This window comes from Homalodisca vitripennis, chromosome 4 (genome assembly GCF_021130785.1).
Source record: "Homalodisca vitripennis isolate AUS2020 chromosome 4, UT_GWSS_2.1, whole genome shotgun sequence".
Lineage (NCBI taxonomy): Eukaryota > Metazoa > Arthropoda > Insecta > Hemiptera > Cicadellidae > Homalodisca > Homalodisca vitripennis.
The window spans coordinates 165,543,759-165,565,800 of NC_060210.1; the positions used below are offsets into that span (position 1 = coordinate 165,543,759).

The 22,042-nt window shown below is 33.1% G+C and overlaps 2 protein-coding genes across 4 annotated transcripts in view; one reads left to right on the forward strand and one right to left on the reverse strand.

The window, feature by feature from the left end:
* The first annotated feature begins 1,381 nt into the window (after positions 1-1,381).
* LOC124360539 (putative glutathione-specific gamma-glutamylcyclotransferase 2) lies at positions 1,382-8,088 on the forward strand. The gene is made up of 3 exons (XM_046814250.1): positions 1,382-1,767; positions 6,224-6,265; positions 7,608-8,088. Exons 1-3 carry the CDS (start codon positions 1,606-1,608, stop codon positions 7,998-8,000), a joined length of 597 nt encoding a protein of 198 aa, XP_046670206.1. The 5' UTR covers positions 1,382-1,605; the 3' UTR covers positions 8,001-8,088.
* Positions 8,089-17,983: 9,895 nt separating this feature from the next.
* Positions 17,984-22,042, reverse strand: part of LOC124360540 (protein trachealess) — a 278,070-nt gene continuing 274,011 nt past the window's right edge. For all 3 annotated transcript variants that reach the window (XM_046814252.1, XM_046814253.1, XM_046814251.1), the window contains 2 exons: positions 21,861-22,009; positions 17,984-21,238 (listed from right to left, as the gene is read on the reverse strand). In XM_046814252.1, the coding sequence (XP_046670208.1) occupies positions 20,249-21,238; positions 21,861-22,009 (1,139 nt within the window). In that variant the 3' untranslated portion in view covers positions 17,984-20,248. The remainder of the gene's footprint in view (positions 21,239-21,860; positions 22,010-22,042) is intronic.

Sequence of the window (22,042 nt, forward strand, 5' to 3'; positions counted from 1 at the left end):
TACGCGCGGATCCTACACCCACAGCACCAGTTCCTTTTCAGACAACCCAATATATGCCGCAACTACCAACTCCTATTGGTCAGAAGGGACAATACCCAGGGGCACAAGAGGGACGGTTTGCTAAAACTAAAAATTTAATGAGTAAATTGTGGTTTCTGAAAATATTAAAATTTACAAAACATTAGTTGCATATATTTAATAAAAACTACTTTATTGTAAATTTATCCATATTTTGGTATTTAGTAAAGACTTAGTTAATAACTTACAAACCGCAAGCCTTTCTTCAGGTGAAACTGGTCTTCTAAAATATGTGTCTTTTTTCAATTAAAGGCCTAAGCATGTTCAATAGCTCATAAAACTTTTCGGGGGACATTCTAAAATATTGGAAAAATTTCCGTTTGTCATTTAATAAATCGGGGAAAAAGTGGTGAAATTCCCCATATTTTTTTTCTTTTCTCATTTATAGGATGAACCCACATTGTTTTTTGTCTCTTCTCCTCTTCTGATTGAAGAAGACAAAATAAAAACAGATCTTTATTTTCAGACCTGCTCATCTTGTAAATTATTAAACAAAACGACACACAACATAACCATACGACTGCACACTAACTGATAGCACTGCAGCTGTGGTGAGGGAAGGAGTTCGGCGCGGGCCCAGCGCGCCCAGTATGTGCGACGGTCAGCGGAACTTTCCAAAAGGCGGCGCGGTTCGGCGCGGCGCGGCGCGTCTGCAGTGTGCGCCATGCTTTACTCATTTAGTGAACTTCAATGCATGAACATATCAGTATTTGCAGAGGTAAGAAACTATGACATTCAATGATTGGTGGCCTCGCTTTTGCCAAGAATCGTCAAATGTCACCTAAAGATCCGTAGGCTCTATATCCACATCACAATTTACAGCATGATAATAAATAACACACAGGACTATTATGAGTAGTACTATTATAACAATGCAAGGTTTGGCAAAAAAACGTAAAATCAAAATCCATTCATGCACATCTATATAACACTTTTTTACGTGTCATAATATGTAGAATCTTTTTACTAGTTCGTGTTTTTATTGAACTATATTCTCTAATGCTTGTTATTTCTATATTTTATGTATAAAATATAACATCATTGGAAAAGGCAAGAATTAGTAAATATAGTTCAATAAAAACATTAGTAAAACAATTTCTTGTTTTGACTCCCCTTAAGAAGACTACGTGATTTCCTTTAACTTAATGTAATAATATTTGAGAAGAACCTGTAATTCCACTAATCAGTTATTTTTTGTTACCGGGCTGTTCGGTTGTATAAATTATACAAACGCCTTCTTTTATTGATATTTTTTCAGTCATTCACATACGTGGCAATGTAAAGTTGGTAAGTAGATTCATGATAGCATGCATTGAGTCTTGAGTCAGACAGTGAGATGAGAGTGGCGAAGGGAAAAAAGATCAAATTAAACGTAATGCCTGACAATGGCCAAAATGTGAGGTTAGGTAACCTCACATTTAAAACATTTTGTTAAGATTTAGGATGTTTCAAAAACAAAATAAATTACGGATTATTACAGATTATTTAATTCAAAATATTCAAAAATAGATTCTCAGTAATCTTAGAATGTCTGAAACGAGTGATAATAATCCCTTGTGGATATTTGGTTATGGCTCTCTATTATGGAAAACTGATTTTCCTTATGCAAAAAAGAAAGTGGGATTTATCAAGGGATATTTAAGAAGATTTTATCAATCCAGCGTAGATCATAGGGGGATCCCAGAAAAGGTGAGTGGGGACATTCATATTCAGAAATAGCCCCTATGATTCTTGTTAATGCATTAACTTTTAACATGTCACTGGCTCTATTCAGTGATCTTGAGTAATGTATAGCTATCTTACTATATTAGGAATCTTATAATATTAGCTATAATGAATGTAGTTAACACTTAACCCTACAAACATTTATCAGAAATTCTAAAATGTGCAAAACTTTTTGTAAAGGATAGGGTATGATAAGCGGACCCGGTTTTTTATATCGAAGAATGTAATCATCGATACCTAATATTCGCATCTCAAATCCTAGACTATCAATCGATATAAAGTATCTATAGTTCTCAATAACAATCATATGAAGGAAACAGGATTTTTCCGGACATTTGCCATCTAATACATGTATTAGGTTAGTTCTTTACCTGAAGAAGAGATCAGATTGCAGATCTCGAAACGTAGTGTTACTGATTCATTGTTTCACTGAACGATGGCAAATGTCCGGAAAAATCCTGTTTCCTTCACAATCCTTCCATCGTCAAAAATAACCTTCAAACAAACAATTATATGTTTCAAATTAAAATATGAATCTAACATGTGATCAAACAAATTATTATAACCAAAATTAGGAAAACTGAAGACGACCATATTTGGGTAGGGTAGGCCTATGATAAGTGGACCCGGTTTTTTATATCGAAATTGGCAAACAATATTAAATAATCATAAACATCGATACAACCAATCGCTACTGATTGATTATTTTAAACAATTAACTTAATCTAAATCAACAGCTCTAAACACAAATACCTAATACATGTAATCGTGTTATTATTATATATACGATCACGTGTATATATAACAACAATAATAATAATTTTTATTACTTACATACACGTAATAATCTATAATTACGTGTGTATAATCAATAATTATGACATAAAAACAGTTTTCCTGTTTGATCATTCCTTGTCTTGGTTGATTTATTATTTAAGTTATGTAATTTCTTAATTATTTATGAGTTTTCCTATATGTCTACATATTTATATTTTAAATTAAAACACATAATTGTTATTTAGGACTACAGATATTTTATATCAATTGATAATCTAGGATTCGAGATGCGAATATTAAGTATCGATGATTATATTCTTCGATATAAAAAACCGGGTCCGCTTATCGTACCCTACCCAATACTATTACATAAAAATATCCTCATTCATAATAAAATATAACTTTGTGTTTAAAAAATCCAAAATAGCCTTTAAATTGTAGGAAATTTAGTTTTTAATACAAAAATATATAGTATTATAGGGTTCTGAAAATAAAATTGTATTAAAAAACCTACAATTACAGTCCACAGTTATTTGAACTGCAATCCATTCATAGCGACACACTGATAACAGCGCTTAATAAATTAATCGTAAGCTCTTGCAAAGAAATTCTGCGGTATCCGGAGAAGTTCCTCTTTAATTGATTGTTTTAATTTCTCATCATTATTGAAGCTACGAGTATAAACTTGTTCCTTTAAGTAACCTCATAGAAAGAAATCACACACAGTTAAATCCGGGGATCGGGGTGGCCAATCTATAAAACACTTCAACGACCAATCCAATACCAATGGAGGTTGTCATTTAGAAATCGTTTGACAGGATTTGCAAAATGAGGAGGAGCACCATCTTGTTGGAAGATTGCTTCATCCATTTCTGGAACCAGGCAAGACTTGTTCATTTAAAACCTGTTCATACCTATTCCCATTTATTGTACTGTCTGAAATGTTGTAAGATAGCACCCCATCAGCAGCTCTCTGTTTGGGTAGCTGTCAGTTACAACTAATTACAAAGTAATTCCTTTTGATTTGAGGAGAATCTGTTCAAGAATGTGTGGATTACCGGCGTTTTAATAATTACAATTATGCCTATTTACAGCACATTGTAGTAGAAAGTGGATTTGTCTGAATAATTAATTTGAGTATGCCAATCAGGATCTAGCTCATGAAACTAAATTATATGAGAACAAAATTCCACTCTCCTGTCCGGACCATCTTCAAAAAGATTATGGACTAGGTGACTTTTGTAATATTTAATTTAGTTTTTCTTAATTATTCTCTGTACTGAAGACTTTGGAACACCAATTTCAAGTTCAACCTTCCTTAGCGATTTCAGTTTGCTGGAGAGAGGAGAATTGATGCGCATACTATTATTTCTTTTTCGTCATTTGATCCTCTAGAGTAATGTTTTATGATATTTAAAGTTTCTAACAAAAGATTTTCCACTTAGTTATTGTTGGATTGCTAGGTGGTTCAATTCCTGGGTAGGTAACCTGAAATTGTCTAATTGCTTCTGTAATGTTGCCAAAAACAATAGCCCACGTTCAACACTTCACCACGCACAACATTTCACTTTTTGTTCAACATTAGAGCATTAGAGACATTTCTCGGAACTTCAATATCAGTAAAACTGTAATGGAGGAGGTTAGGTTATGTTTTTATAGCACAAGCAAAATTCTTCAGTCAAAAAGCTGTTTTCAACAATGTGCGTTATTAAACAGTTGTTCTTTAAAACTAAAACACAGTAATCAAATCAGGTAATTCAAGAAATGAATTTTTATAGGGAGCAAAATGGTAACGTTTTCTACTATTGTTAGGGAGCTTTAATTTTCACAAAATATTGTTAAAACTTTATTAATTGTGTAGAGTTTGAAAATGTTCGGTGCATAAATGGGCAAGTGTATAAACAAAAAAAGTAACTTAGATTCTATAAGATATATAGGCTAATAAAAACATGCTTGAAAATCATTGGGTTTAAAAGTGTACAATATTTTTACAACATACAAATGGGAGTTACATTGACCCTAATGGACCCACTTGTTTAACAAAAATAGGTGTGTCCGCTTAAGTGCGCACTATACGTTTACTGTTGTTCTCTACTGAGTGATCTTGTGTACTTTTAGCATCCACCATGCACTACTGTGTTTGCCACAGTCAACATGTTAAATGGGTAATCTGTATAAACAACCATTTTCCTGGTTTTGCAAAATAAACCAATTTATATATATTTTTTTTATTTCAGTATTCAAGTAGATTTGAAATGAAGAATAATATTTTATAACATAGAGTGTGACCATAATTGCCTTTCAAATCTAATATGCCTACAGATGGCGTAGGTATATTTATCTAGTATGCCAAACCTACGCGATATAAACAGGTGTAGATTAGGTTATCATAAATATGTTATTAGTAGTATCAGAAAGATACACTTTACAAGCGCTTACGTGATCTGAGGTTCAATTTGGATACTATATCGAGGGATGTTATTATTTTTTTGCTAGAAGTGCTCCTCAGAACATGTCCCAAATCTTCCAACTTTTCCGACATCAGATCACGTTGGACGTGGTTGGCTCCACCCCACACTTCTGGCGAAAAAAAAAAAAAAACAGTTCACTTGAGCGCTCTTAAAATGTTTATATTTGTAATAGTATGTATTTATTAACATACTTATAATAGCCTAATAACGAATATTAGATAGAGACAGAATGGTCTCCTCACTGACATCACACCCTTTTGGGAGGCAAAAAATGAGAATCAATCTTCATAATGACATGTAATTTTCACAGTAAGTTAAATAAGTTCTGTTATTTCTAGTAATGTATTTTTAAGTCCCCAGTAAAAAAACTGTTAATAAAAAATAGTGGGGTCCAGACAATACTAAAGTACCGTTTTTTATGCTACAATTGTATTTTTTTCATTTGTTTCCACTCTATAAAATTATGATTTTTATGTACTGTTTCTGTTTATGTGCTTGAAGTCATAAAAAAACAACAAACAAAACATGAAACTAATAGGGTTTTTCTTAACACATTGACTGCAGTAGATGCCTTACTGCACAGAGCTCTGTTCGGTCTCGCTCATTATCGATCAGGAGGGAATATAATACATTTTAATCATTTAAAATCATAATAAACTAGAATAAATTTTAAATGTTTTGGCTGTCTTGGAAGTTTATTATTCACAACTGGTTTTTATAATTTTGATTTATACAGAACATTTTAAATAATTTATGTTATATCTCATAATATTTTCATATTTACTTTATTGTGAACAAAATGATAGGCCTACCTATGTATTTGTATGTTTAAAGTGAACAGTTTTTACATATTTTTTTAATGTCTGCAAAATGCCCAAAAACAACCTTTGTTTAACATTTACTTAAGTTTTTATTTACTTATTTATTAATTTATTTAAGTTTTAGAAAGTACAAATTGTTAATTTTATTTTTATAATCTTTTGTTTTTATGTTTGTAACACTCAGAATGGAATATTCTTCTAAAGATTTCCATATACTTTATTGGGTTTTGGGACACTACTGATGACAATCTAAAATTACCTCTTTAGATTTAATATTTTGTCTAATAACATTTAAATATAATAAACTTAGTTATGGGAAAAAAGTGTTTAAATTTTTGTTTAATGTTACAGCCTGGTCGTGTGGTGACCTTAATTCCTTCTTCAAATCCTGAGGTAAGGATCTAGTCCTCAATCACCTTATAAATAAACTCAATTTCATAAGAGTAGAGTATTTTGTAAATTTAATAGATTTTCAAATTTAGAAGAATACTACACATTACTCTGGCTAATGTCAGTTATAGAGTATCTTTTACAAATTTGAATAAATTCTTATGAATCTGTGAGATTTCTGAATATTATACTTTATTATGAATTCTACTTTGGAAGTATGAAAATCTAAGTGGACACCAGAATATTGTTATATTTTGTCTTGATAACAGGACTGACTAACAAAAATGCCTTAAGGTATTGAATATCCTTATGCGACCTTCTGTTGTGTCACAGTTTTTTGTTTGCCACTGACTCGTCATGGTTGCGCTATGATTCATAATGTCTAAATATAGTGTATAAATTCCTTGACAGGCGAATTTCTCAGTCGGATTTGTCAAGAAGAAACTTACTTAATATAACTTTATCCACCACGAGAGAAATCTTGGTCATTGTTTATGGTTCAAGCTGAAGTATCACTTTAATTTTGTAATTCATGCAGTTTGAAAGGGAATCTATCATAGCAGGCTATTAAACACCGGTGGAAAAAGGACACTTCTCCTAATCAACTTAGAGCTTTGAAGACAACCAATTTAAGGATTTGATGTTCCATAATAGGCTTTTGACTAGCATTACAGGTGACATTTCTCAGTTTAATGTTGGGAATATTAAAATAATCTAAGGAGAAAAAATATAATTGAAAGCAACCAAGAACTTAATATAATCTTATCTCTCTGGAATATGATTAAAACTTTTTCTTGAAAACCTTCCAGATATGGCCAATGTTGTCCTAAGATTGCCAAGACAGAGGAGGTCAATGAAGCATGTATATTTATAGAGATAGTAGCTAAACTAATACATAATCTAAATGTTTCCTGAAATACTCCCATTAATCCACAAAAACCCTTTCATATTTAAACATCTCTGTTGTTTAAAAATTCAATACTCTTACTTACTTTGAAAAATAAAAAAGTTATAAAGAACAAATTGATTTGGGTAAACTATATTAACAGCCTAACAATCATTTTTTATTATAAACATCAACTTATGTCAAAACACTTGATGCCTATTAATAAAATTAAGACCTTATGAAACTAAAACAAATTACTGTACTAATATAAAATATTTAATTTTCTAATTTATTTAGTGTCACTAGTATCAGTAAACAAAATATTTAATCAAAATATACTTTCATGTATAACATAGTGACCTAATTGACAACCTTAAAACGATTATCAATAAAATTAATATCATGCATTCTAAGAATGAATTGTAAAGTTTAAACTTTTATTTAATGTCTTGTTTACAGGACAAAGTATGGGGAATTGCGTACAAGATTGAAGATAAAGACAAAGATCTTGTTGTTAGGCAGTTGGATTTTAGAGAAAAGAGTGGTTACATTAAAGTCAATATTATATTTTATCCAGTTGATCTAGTGGCGAAAACTGAGGAGAAACCCTTCAGCCTGGTTATATATGTGGGAGAGAAGACTAATGAGCACTACGCAGGTGAGGCGGACGTGGATACAATTGCTAAACAGATAGTGGAAGCCTATGGCCCCAGTGGTACCAACCGTGAATATCTCTATCGACTGGCCGACACCATGAGAGCTATTGCTCCAGGACAGGAAGATAACCACTTGTTTTCATTGGAAGCTGCCGTTATGAAATTGGAATCCAAATCAAGTTTGATCTCTAGATAATGTTTTAAAGTACTAAACATTCCACAAGTATTATTTATTTAAACATATTTCTTAAATGTTGGCCAAATAAACTTTTTTGTTATGTTTACTCTGTGTCAATTTATTGTTCACCATTAGTATGTTATTGTAACATAGTGTTGAAAAAAGGAGGAAGATCTATAATTATTTTTAAGGTTTTTCTAAATAAGGTTTAGTTTGGAATATGCTTTAAAAATTGGTTTTGGAAAACTTAAATTGTTGTTGAGCAAGGCTACACTAGTACCTGCAATAAAAAAATGTTAGCAATATTATATGTGTTGGATGGCGCCAGCTAGTTTCTTTTCCTAGATAACAAGCAATATAATTTATCTACTTAACTAGCTCTTTCAGAGCAGGTAGGTTCTTTGCTTTGCATCATTTCAATTTAGTAAATGTACACAGAGTATTCCCAAACTGTCAGCCAACCTTTTGAGGTTTTATTCCTGGATCAAAGACAAAAAATCATATTTAAACTATTAAAAACTACAATTACCTAAACAGCTGCAATTTTTTTCACTTAACAATTTTTAATTTGTGAAGATTTTTGTAATATGTGGAATTTGGAATATAGCTTTATAAACCAAAAACCTAATTACAAAAAAAAATAATAATTAGCTTTATTTTTAAAATGACAGTTTAAAAAAACTTTAAATGTAAATATCATATGAACAGCTTGTCATAAAAAGCTGCATTTATGATTGAATTAGCTAGTTTAGACAATAGACAAGTTTTTTATTTACATTATCTTGGAGATTAGTAATGCGTTATGTGGTTACAATAATGGTTAATTATTAAAAATATTGTATTTTTCATGTACTCATCCATTGAGTAAAAGAGTCTTTTTATTAGCCAGTCAGTCAGTAACTTTTGTAGTTTTTGTGCAGGTATGTTCTTCAGTTCTTCTGGCAGCAGGTTGAACAACTTCGCTCCAGCATATGTTGGTTTTTTGCTGAACAGACTTAGGTGATGTCAAAGTCAAAACTCTTTATTTACATGACCTTCAAGATCAGTATTTGCGTCAATTTACATAATAATACATTTCGTATACATAGACAAGAATCAAAAAGTTGTACACTAAGGGTTGTTCTGTGGTCTCCATTCAAAGAACTCAGTGACGGAGTAGAATGGGTTGTCTTGCAGCAGGGCTCGCAGATCTTTTCTAAACCGCTGTCGGTCTATCCTCTTGAGGGCTTCTGGTAGTGAATTTCAGATCTTTGCACCGATGTAGCTTGGTTTCTTTTCCGTTGAGGCGTGGGTGTGTACTGGAAGGCAGTAGTTAGTAGCATGTCTTGTATTGTACTGGTGAATTTGTACTCCGCTTCTCACTGTTGATGGCATTTTGATGTGAGCGTAGGAGACTACTTCTAGGATATAGAGGTTTATTACTGTCATAATTTTGAGTTCCCGGAAGGCTTCTCTGCAGGATGCTCTTGGTTCCAAACCTTTAAGGCTTCTAACTGCTCGTTTTTGTTGCACAAGTACTCGCTGCAAATTTCCCATTGTGGTTCCTCCCAACACTGCAATCCCATAGCGAAGATGAGACTCAAACAGTGCGTGGTAAGCTATTTTTGCATTATCAATGTCACTGGTGTTCTTAATTCTTTGTATTACGTAGAGTCCTGTGCTTAATCTATGGCAGAGAGTATCCACATGAGGTCTCCAGGATAGCTTGTCGTCCAGAGTAACTCCTAGGTATCGACAAGAAGAAATTTCTTCAAGGTCGGGTAGTCCTGACACATCCTGTTTTTGTCGTCCCAGTATTAGTTGCTGTGTCTTAGTTTCGTAGGGGTGTTTAAGTCACAGTCCTGAGTGTTTTGGTTTCCAGAATCAGTGTTATAAACTTCTGCCTGCAGTATAGTTTGGTTGTTGCTCTCTGGTGATGAGGATGAAACAAGATCCAAATCCGGCGCACCTAGAAGCGCCGGATTTGGAGCTTGTAGTCCATCTCTTCCACTAGGGGCTGGGTTGCCAGTTGCTAACTGGTACTGATGTTTTGTTAAACCTTTGTAAAAGTCTATGTGTTTATTGAAGAAATCATCATAGCTCTCTTCTTTAGCTTTAGGCTTTGCATTCATTGGTGGTCCCTTGCCCAAAATAACTTTTAATTTGTATTTAATTTGTAATTTGTCCTCAGTCTGTTGATTTTCTCTCTTGTTTCATTTTGTGGTCGTTTTGAATGGCTATGAGTGTTTATTGATTTACTTTTGGCCATCTGAAGAGAATTACTACATTTATTTTTCCTGAATGTCCTGGTTAGGAGGGATTTGTTTGAGGCAGTTTGTTTCTTTGCCACTGGAGTCATTTGAGTTTCTTCTTCACTGGGTAATTTAACTTTACTTACTTCCGCTTTTAAGGTTTTAATGGCCTCCTCCAAAAGATGTTTTGATTTCACTTCCACCAACTCTATTAAAAAAGTTGTGTTGTCAGTCAGGGGGGTATGAGTATTCAAGTTTTGTACAGAGTTTTGGTCAGTTTGAGTTTCAGTTTCATAGTTTTTATAGCTTAGAGATTCTTGTTCTGATGTTAAATGTTTCTTTAAGTTTCTTTGTAAAGCATATATGTCTTTCTCTAAGTTGTAAATTTTTTGTTTGTATTCATTGATTATTTGATTTTGTTTTCTGTCATTTTCCTCAAAGATCCGCTGCATTTCTATGTGTATCTTTTTTTCCCTTTCAGAATTATTATGTATTTCTCCCATCTGGTATAAGAGTTTTTCCATTTTTAACGTACATATTTCTCCTTCTCTTTCTAGTCCCTCTGCCTTTTTTTCTGCAGCTGTGAGTTTCGATTCCAGTTCAAAGTTTTGTCTCTTCAATAGTTTGTTTTCCTCCAGTAGAGTTGTTCCAATTTTGACAGCCAATTTTAGTTTGTCTTCATCGTTTTCTAATAGGTTTTCTTCTGCTAAGCTTTCTTTGAGATTTTTTACCGACATGTTTAGTGTATCACTTTCTTTGTATTTGAAATCTGCTTCAGTTGTTTCACTTGTCTCTGCTTCCTTCAAAGCTTGACTGAATTTTTTATTTCTGAAATTGTCGGTCTTGGGTCTTCCATGGTTATGTTTGTATTCAGCATACAGACAAGCATCTTCATCATTTATAGTAGCTGTCTCTTTGGTTCCAAAGAAAATTACATTGTATTTTGCTTGTTGTTTTTCTGTTGATAGTACACTGTCAACTGTGGCAGGCCAGTAAGGAAAGCCTCTTATCTTGGCAAATACCTTGTCGCCTTTATTGAATTTGAATTTGACTGCCATATTATCTATGAGAACGTTATTTCCCTAAGAATAGCTTAAGGTTTTTTTCCCCTTGAGAGAAACGCTTATTTTTGCTGGTATATAACTAAGTCAAATTTAATCAGGTTTGACAGACTCCTTGATGGTCACAATAGGTAGTCAGATTTATAAAATGGGGCTGTTTGATTATAATCTTTGTGTGATTGTAGATGAAAGTAGTCAGGATTATTTAAGTTCTCTAGTCAATTTTAATTTGAATGAAAACAGTTTTTTTTATTTAAGCTTTGTCTGTTTGCTGATGAGGTTGTAGGACAAAGTTGGAGGCATGTCCCGTATCATGGTGGTGTATATCTTGATTTCTTGGTTATAGAGGAGTAAAGACTGTGCACGATAACTTCATGTTAGAATTTTAAGTTCGGCAGCTTTCTCTGTACCCAAGACTCGCAAGACATCTAACAACACGCTTTTGTTGTATGAGGACTCTTTCTAAATTTGCAGAAGTTGTTCCACCCCAATATGCTATGCCATATCTTATGCGAGACTCAAAAAAGGCAAAGTAGGCAGTTCTTGTTACTTCTGAGTAAATACTTGATTGAGTCTACGCAGAAGATAGGTTCCGAACAGAATTTCCTGCACAATTGGTATACATGAGGCTTCCAAGATAATTAGGAGTCAATTACAATGCCAATGTACTTTGTATTAGTTTTAAGGCCAATACCAGTTATTCCTACATCTACATTCTTACCTTTGGTTTTAAATACTACTTGGGCAGTTTTTTTTATTTGTTAAGGACCAAGTGATTAGGAACACAGTATTCTTTAGTAGCAGTAAAGGCTCTGATTGTGTTAATTAATGTTTGCTCTTTATTTTTTCCTGCGGTTGTAATGACAGTGTCATCCGCATACATTATTGTTTGACAGATTCCTTGTAGATGAGTTGGCAGGTCACTAGTCAGTAGAAGGAATAATACTGGTCCCAAAACTGATCTTTGTGGTGCTCCTCATTTTATATGAAGTGGCTTTAATTGTACTTTTTGTGTTATGTTATTGGTTGTGTGCTGCAGCTTACGAGTTCTCTATCACTCAAATAACTGTGGAATCACTTTGCTGATTCTCCTACTATACTTAGTACTTTCAGTTTTTCTATTAAACAGCTGTGATTGAGACAGTCAAATGTTTAATTACAAATTGTTTGTTTAGTTACAAATCCAATGATATAAATTATAGTGTCATTATGAGATAGCATTTCTAGTGAGCCATAACAATCAGCTTTGTTAGTTATAGCCACTCTTAATCAGCTGATTAAGACATTATATTGTTATAATATAATAACCACTATGGTATTATCACACCAATGATATTACTTATGATATTATTGCCTGGTATTATAGGCAGGTCCATATTTGGGCACATGCTATTCTGTGCTCGCTTACTGGGCTGCAAGATTTGGGGGGGCAGCAAAATTATAAATACATTTTTTATATTGATTTTAAAATATTTCCAAAGCATTAAAATAATTATAATATGTTGTATTATAGTACTCATGCCTATAAAAAAAGGTTGTCGGTATGAGGCTGGTGCACTGTAACGTATGTAGGTTTGTTGTACATTAACAATATTCTAGGGAATCCGCTAGTAGAACTTCAGCAATGGGAGTATATCAAAATTCGCTTTTTTCTGTGTCTAGACATATAAAGCAAATTCACAAACCATAACTTCTATTTTTAATTTTTGTAAAAATTAAATAGTACCGGTTTTTGCCACTTATTGACCAAATTCCAATGTCAAAAATTCGTAACTCAGAAATTTCTAATCCGATTAAGACCAAATTTTTATAAAAAATAGTTATACATGTAATGTTTGTAAGTATTTAACTTTAGAATATACGGAAGTTGTTATCAAATTATCTTTTATTATTTACTGGGTGGTTCCAAAAAATTCGGCATTGGTCACTTTAAGAATAGGCCATAACCATACTCCTGCTCCTGATTATCATGTTATTTGTGAACTTTTTGCCTCTTAACTGGTCTTTTCTACTTTCTTGCCTTTGTATAAATATTGCTCCTTCGGTTACTGTCCATGATCCGCAGTTTATAAAGCTTCTTCAATCCTTCTTCACACCAAGATCCGGCTTTTACCCTCACCTTTAAAGAACTTCTTTTACTGCCACATAACCCATGGTTGTATGAAACCGCTTCAAAGGCTCATGTTTCTACAACTATGCAACAGAATTTAGTTTTTTGGGCATTGGTCCTATATGAACTGATTTAGTGCCTCGTTAGTCAAACATTGGCACAGAAGAGTAGAGTAAGCGAGGTCTTGATACACAGGTTTTATTTTTTATTGTTATTATTCATAATATAACAGGTTTTATTGTTTCAGTGACAGCTGGTGGCAGTGTATTTTTGTATTTGTGAACCTAATTAGTACCACAGGGCAGCCAGTCTTTGAAACCAGAATTCAATAACTGATATTAGGAAACCATATAACATGTACACTTGTAGACGATTCAGAGCTGCATCTAAAACTTTAAAGGACTATAGTACATTTTTTTATACAGTTTAGGACTATTACTGTTGTAAAACTGTGTAACACATATTTTTAAACATCTAAAGAACCAATAAAGAATGTCTTTATATTTTTCCTTACTAACACCACCTGAAAAAGAGCTTGACACACACAAGGTATTAACCCAATTAGAATATTTAAAAAAATATATTAACTAAAAATGGAAAAGGTTTTGTGATGAAATGAACTAATTCTAAATTTAGAATAATGTATTTTGAGGCAATATCATGTAACTGTAACATTGTAACTTTTACACTTTAAGCTATCTTATCACCTTTGAATGCACAGATCTAGCAGTAAGGGGAAAGTCGTGTCCACACATGAAGTCTTAGGTTCCAGTCCTAGACTGCTTGCTACTAGGTATTTTCTTCCCAAAACAAATGATTTTCATTCAGTGAGTCATAAGTTGCGGTGATTATTAATTAGCCAGTTTTTTATTAATAAAATTATGATTACTGTATAGTTGTATTGGTGTTCACCAATCATGTAAGATTACGTATGCAGAGTTTTCCTTATATGTTTCTTTAAATGATGAAAAATTAAGTTATACTTTTATGCCTGTTGTAAAGTCCAGTTTTGTATTCCAACATCAAACCAATCCACCATCAAATGCATTACCAACTACATATCGGCAGATAACTATCCACAGACCACAGCAAGTGTTATTTCAGTTTTGAGGACAGGTGGAAATCACTTGAAGCCAGATCAGGTGAGTATAGTGGATAATGAAATATTTTCAATCTAGATCTACCCAGATGTTCATATGTTGTGAAGCAGCAATTGAGCTAGTGCTAACCCTACTAGTAATTTAAAAAAAAATAGCTAATTGATCTAGTGGTCTCCCTACTAGTTACTAAAACAAAACAACAGTATGAAAAGTAGTGAGGACCTTTTCTAAAGTATGTTCCTCTGCCAAATATTTGTTGAATGGGTGGGCACACTGTTTCTGTTCAGCACATGCATGCCACTGTGGGTACATATTCTGCCATTCCATGCTCTCAAAACTAGAGTTTATAATGTCTATGCTAACTGTGAATTCCATGTCATTATGCTATAATCCTTCAACAAAAACGTGATCTGTAAATTTATCATGAATTAAGTTCTGTATATAAAGAGCATATCTTAAAAATTAAAAATTGTAAAATGCTTTGCTAAGTGCAAATTTTTAGAATAGCTGGACCAATTTAGCTAATTCTGTTTTGTAAAATAGTCTTTGAAATGTAAGGAAGGTTTATATGAAGTGGAAGATCGGGAAAATTGCCTGGAGTCTCTTAAAATTCAGAAATACTTATGTTTGAAATCTAAATTTAATGAAACTGATGACAGCATATGATGTGATGCATATAGCAAAAACAAAGTTAATATTTACTTTTGCTCCAGATTTTGCCAGTGATGAATTTAAAACATCAAATGCATTGTACATATTTAAATATTGTTATAAAACGAATCTTAACGAAAAAAAGCTGTAAATGTTTTCATGTAAGGTAGGTACTTGAAACTGGTTGACTATCTTGACATGAAATTTTTACACTGGCTTAAAGAAAAACAGAAAAATGAACACCAACATTCCTCAACGATCCATTCTATCCCAGATTAAAGTTAAAAAAAAAACAAGACACAAAGCCTTATAAACGATTATAATGTTGTATGAAATTGATTTGGATTTCTCCCTTATACTGTAAGTGGAGAGGATTTTTTCAAAAACAATATAGGGCTTCCCAGTTCTACGTCTATATGTATATTTTTCGTCATTTGGACAACAAGGAAAACTAAACTAGATAATAATATCTTAAGATTAAAAGTAAATATTTTTTATCCGGTGTAGATTACTGAGAGGTGCGTACATGTAAATGTTTTGGATCGGAGCAATAAGATAAACAGCTGTGGCACCATAAGTGAATTTAAGGAAGCCAGAAGTAGGCTTCTCAGTATGGCACTAGAAATATTTTTGACCAGAAGTCGACTCTTTTTTACTATAAAAAGTAACTATATACATGAGATGTTTAACGTAACTGTGCCTAATAGCCAATAAATAATTTCTGGGAGCAATTAATAGTTCAGCACATGCTATAACCCTTCAGTAAAATTTTGTCATTAATTTAGTCATAATGACTTTGCTTCATCTGTGAATGCAGTATAATCAAGATTTACGAAGTAATATGTACCATCAGATTGTTATATTATACAGGGTGTTCCGTAGACAGTGTCTCATCGATTGTGAGAGAATGGATTATCTTAGAATAGTGAACTAAATGTTTTCTCCGCAAATCAAATCTTTAGAAACAGTTTAAAAAATATTTAAAATAGTTTTTAAGCACTGGGTGTGCAAAAATCTTTAGGGTTTGTTTCTTAAGTTTTTCATATGTGAACAAATGTAATGTTATAGGTACATCGTTTGTTGGATGATTACTTTATACTTTTCAAAGGACTTTGTAAAAGTAACATTTTCCTGAACAAGTGTGAAATGTAATACTAAGTTTTAACCATGAGTGCAGTTGTGAAGATACAACATTTGTTCTGTCTTCATACAATATTTAGTTTCACAATAACAATAAGCTCAAGTTTTTTTGGTATGCAAAATGATAATTTGTTGTCTTTGACCTCCTTGCGATTCAAGTCATCTTGGTGTACAGTCTTTAAATGCAGTTATTTCATACATATCATTTGTTCTCCCAGTATTGTCCATTACCCGACATTGTCTTCATATACAGGGTGTTTGAAAAGTATGGGTACGGCTTAATATTTTTAAAAACCATAGGAGATAACATCTATAAACTTTGCACAGTGTTATATGGCTATGTAAACTATTTTTTCTTGGTATTACCATGACATACCAACCATGGGGGGACGGCCCACAGAGGAAAACATGGAAATCTTAAACTGAAGCATGGGTCGAGTGATACCTCATTTGAAAGAGCTCACTTAGTAGAGTTGAATTCCGCAAACCGCATCTCAAAAGGTTTATCTAATCAGAAATGGCGGGTTGTTTTAGGTACACATTGTAAAGTACATTATGCGCTGCCATTTCCGACTGGATCGTCGTATTCTGGTGCGGTTGGCGGCGTTTCACTCTACTAACCAATGTGTTTGCACTGAATTTTTTTTAATTAGCAAATTATGTTGTAAATTTATAACACAATAAATAAAACTAAAAAAACATCGGTATTTATTGTGTTATAAATTTAAGACATAATTTGCTAATTAAAAAAAGTCAGTGCAAACACATTGGTTAGTAGAGTGAAACGCCGCCAACCGCATCAGAATACGACGATCCAGTCAGAAATGGCAGCGCATAATGTACTTCACAATGTGTACCTAAAACAAGCCGCCATTTCTGATTGGATAAACCTTTTGAGATGCGGTTTGCGGAATTCAACTCTACTAAGTGAGCTCTTTCAAATGAGGTATCACTCGACCCATGCTTCAATTTAAGATTTCCATGTTTTCCTCTGTGGGCCGTCCCCCCATGGTTGGCATGTCATGGTAATAGCAAGGAAAAATAGTTTACATAGCCATATAACACTGTGCAAAGTTTATAGATGTTATCTCCTATGGTTTTTAAAATATTAAGCCGTACCCATACTTTTCAAACACCCTGTATATACATTAGGTGACCCAGTAAAAGAGCCCATATGACAATATTTCCAGGATTGCAAATCATTTGTTCTCAGTTAATGGATATCTATCACTTATATATCCTTTGCAGTAAAAAAACCAATACAATGGAGTACTGAATGTCTTGACAGAATGTAACAAAGGTCTTACTGACTAATATAACAAAATAACTTCATTTCATGTGTTACTCTGTCACATGATGAGTTGTCATATGATTGAACTCAATTTCTTTACCCTGTGATTTTTTCATTACAATGATGGTTACCTATAAAACCAATCTAAAAATGTTTTTTTTTTTACCTTTAATTTGGAACTTTTGACCCCAAAATCAAAAGTTCTCCCTTGGACAAAGAGAAACACATGTACCAAACTTCAAGTCTTTAGGACCTCTCTATGAAGATTTTCTGCCTGTACGAACAGTGACAAGATTTTGAGAAAGCACTGTTGGGTAATAGACAAGACTATTATGTATGTACATGAAGAGGGCGATGATTTGGATGATAAGAATCATAATTTGGAGTATTAAGTAAGGGGATAATAAAGACTAATGATTGAAGATTGAGTAACAGTTATAATGATATGAACGAATAACCTACAAATACAGTTTTTAAACGTTTGAAAAATTACCTATTGCACATAGTAGGAGCCAACTGATTATTCTTTAAGAAATTATAACAAATGCAATAATTGTACAAGAAATTACAACAGAAAATCAATAATTTTAATAAACACAACAATGTAATTTTCATTATTCATATAAATACATACAAAATCCTGGTTAAAACTAACATTCAAAGATTTTTCTAATGATGTATGTATATACAAAAATAATGAATATTCACATAACTTAATTTTAAATATTAAAAAAGTTTAAACATCTATATTTAACAAAGAAACCTAACAAAATAATAAAACTTTGGCTTCGCCATTTAGTTTAGTGAAAAACTGTTTCACAATATGTATAATGATCACAAGTTTAACTTAACATAAACAAATCTTATACACATGCCTAGGATTATATACAGAACACTTGAATGTTGGCTGTTGGAAGAGGACATACCACAAATCTGGTTACTGTAGAGAGCTTATTTATTGGTTTTTAAACAGAGTTTTTCAAATTCAAACTTGTTTTAACTTTGTCAAAGTTAGTTGTTTACTTGGTAGACGTTGGATCAACTCTCAGCTAGTGATTAATTTTGTGAAAGAAGCTTGGGTCAGCCTGTCCTCAAGAGTCTTTTCGGACACCTTTTAAAGTGGAACAAGAGGTTTTTTTTGTACCAGGAAAAAAATATAAAATGATTGTGCCAAGTTAGGAATCCAACCAAAGCTACCAAAAACCCAGACCAAAAGCTCATTTTTCTAGTGTTGCTTTTTTTATTTATGTGTAATAAATAGTTAAACATTTTTAAACACACCAAACTTGTTTTATTTTTGAACACATTTCCCTATAAATCTGCTGTCTTATATGATCTCTGCCACATTTAATTATTCTCACTAGTTTGCACTTGAGAATGTTACAAACAGTTGTATGATAAAAAGAAGTAGGCAGAAAATTTGTCATACAAAATTAAACAGTTTGAATATTTACAACAATCCAAGTTTCTTGTGCTGTAGTTTTTTTTTTTTTTTAGATATTAATACACTAACATCATGTATATAACATAAATATTCCAACTGATTTTATAAAAAAATAATAAAGGTTCACAATACAAGATAACGAATAAGTAAATAAACAAAAATGCTTCAGATTTTAATATATTAAGTAGCATGATTTATTGAGAATTGAATTGTATTTCATCTGGAAATGTTCTAATAAATATATATGTTTGTTGTTACAATAATACATAATAGTATTCTTAAATTTAATAATACTGGTTCAATCTCAGCAAGTTGTTTTACAGCAATGTTATCGTACAAGAGTACAATTTGATTTGAAACAAATTAAGAGATACAAAATGCCCATTTATTGAAATAAAAGGTGTAGAATACTTAGCTAATATGAAGATATGCACATGAATCACTTTTACTCTTATCAACATTAATACAAGAAAATCATATTATACTATACACGACTACATTCAGTGAAGATCAACATAACATTAATAATGGCGTTTTCTACAAACAACTGAAATATCTGCTGCAAGAAACACATGAAAGCACCATAATGGATAAAGCTCATTTTCCGTTAGCTTAGACAATTTTACAATTCTGTACATACTTCTTTTATAAATTACCTTAAAATTCCTATCTATTCTGTTTTATTATACATAGTTGAAGTTGATTTTGATACCCTGTATCTAATTTTGGTAGTTAAAGGTTCTTTAGTTATTTAAAAACAGTACCCCTTCTTATAGCAATAATAATTTACCAGGTCTATACCTTTTCCAAATAGTTTATAATTTCAAACAATATACACTTGATTAATGTCATAATAGTATTATGTGAGATCTAAGCAGTTTTTTAATATTTAAAATTAAATATTTAAACTTTACACATTTCAATTTGACAACTTCAGTCTTAAAACTTATATTTAAATCTGTTATATTCATATCATTTCCATTGGTTTACTGACAGAAAAAATTCATTCATATTTTCAGATAACTATTTTAGGCACACTTCCATTTTTTTAAATGTAATGTAATGTAGTTCCTTATTGGAGTTTTTTGGACACAAGTTTTATATCATGGTCATACAGAGTACTATCACTTGTTTAAATTATTTCTATTTACAAATACATTAATAATTTACAAAACTTTCTACATACTTTTGCAAGTGTGTACAATTTTTAACAAAAACGGTTTAACTATTAAATCGTACTATGAGGGTGTAGAATACCAATTTGCACTATTTTTTAGTGTCTCTGGGTAGACGGAAGCGGAAGCGGTGGGTGTTTTGTTCGCTGGATGGTATAAATGAAAGCCTGCTGAATGGTGGTAGAACTGTGACTGGTCTAGACCCGAGGAAGCGTAATCGATCGCTGTAGGGTGGACGGGGTAGGGCTGTGGTTTCAGCGGCAGAGGTTGAGCGGGAGAGTCACTGCCTAGGGGCAGATTATACTGATGCCTCAGGACATCGGTGTACGTAGGATTGTCAAACGTGTTGTGTACTTGCTGATGTTTATCTCGTGGTGACACTGATGATGGAGGTGTCATCGCCGAGTGGTAGTCGACTGTGTAACCACCGGGGGTGGAGTATGAGGAGACGAGGCCACTGAAAGCGTCCCCAGATTTCTGGTTATGGGCAAGCACGAACTGGTCGCTGTAGGAGCCCTCGCTGCCGGGAGGGGTGGGGAGAGGCCCAACGTGGTTCATGTCCCAACTTCCGGGGGTGGGACCAGTCCTGCCTGCGTGGACGTTTGCGCGGATCACACTCTCCCTGTTGGCATACAATTGTCGCAGCAGAGCTGACGCAGGCAGGGGTGCACCTCCAGGCTGAGCGTGTTGTGGCAAAGCTCCGATCCACTGAATTGTACTTTTCTGTTGTTGCTTCAGAAGTGTGTCGGTGCTGAAATCTGTAGGAGTTTTGTCTAATACTACAGGTAAATGTTTGGACATAGCATGCTCTAGGTCCTTAACAGATGTTCCTCCACCGTCACTGTCCTCAATGGGAGGCTTGGGACTGTTGACAGGCACCGAATGGCAAGAGGAAGATGCTGGACTCAGCACAGGGTAACGTTTCCTCAGCCTCTCCTCATCCTCGGAACTACAGCAACTACTCTCGTCTTCTCGCTGAGTTCCGGAAAGTTTACGCTTCTGGCCTCTTTGAGTGACTTCATCCAGTTTATTCACAGATCTTGCAGCCAACACCTTAAATAAATAATAAATTGATTAGACATATTATAGAGTCCATTTTTTCTTATGCAAACTAATAGATTCACTTTCAGTTCATTTAAAAAATTCCAGATTGTTCGTTAAAAGTCCTTCACTGAGACACGAGTCATACACAGACTGCCAGGATAGTATTAATGTACGTCCACCATAGCCAACATGTTACAATATATGTCCAATCTTAGTAATAGCCAGTATTAATTAACAAGTATTCAAAGGCATTGTTGAAATATTCATATATTTCATTGAATTGTGCTGGGAATCAACTTTATTAAATAACATTGTTATAAACTCACTGAGTTTAAAACCAAAATGAATTTATTAAAATTACCAATTTATTTTGGTTGGTGTAAACAAATGTCATAAAATGTCTAAATAAAATTAATCAAAGCTAAACTTTGAATTTTGTACATACACTCTAATGGAATCTACATACACTTCCCTCAATATATTCCTTCAATATATTTATTATGTGATAGTATAACTCACATAGTTTACTTATGGAGAAAGATATCTGTTTATTAATAAGAAATATTGTGAAGTATTGTTGAGCATATTTTTCTATTTAAGATGACAGTTAGAAATGACAGTGGAGTCTTACCTGACTGCGATCGGGGGCTTGCAGCTGGGAGGTATGCTCCAGATGGCCTCTGCCCCTTTGGGGATCTCCTGAGCCCTCAGAAGAGTCCTCAAGGTCTGGAGGTGAGAGGTGGTGGTCATGGTTCCTGGGAGCACCGCTATTGCGTCCATCTGAGACACCATCACTCACATTAAGTTCTAGTA

What these genes read in the sequence shown, in the direction of transcription:
- LOC124360539 (XM_046814250.1), top strand. Translation starts at nt 1,606, where the DNA reads ATGTCTGAAACGAGTGATAATAATCCCTTGTGGATATTTGGTTATGGC. An exon ending in ATAGGGGGATCCCAGAAAAG is followed by an intron (nt 1,768 to 6,223) that starts GTGAGTGGGGAC and finishes TTAATGTTACAG; the next exon opens with CCTGGTCGTGTGGTGACCTT. An exon ending in TTCCTTCTTCAAATCCTGAG is followed by an intron (nt 6,266 to 7,607) that starts GTAAGGATCTAG and finishes TCTTGTTTACAG; the next exon opens with GACAAAGTATGGGGAATTGC.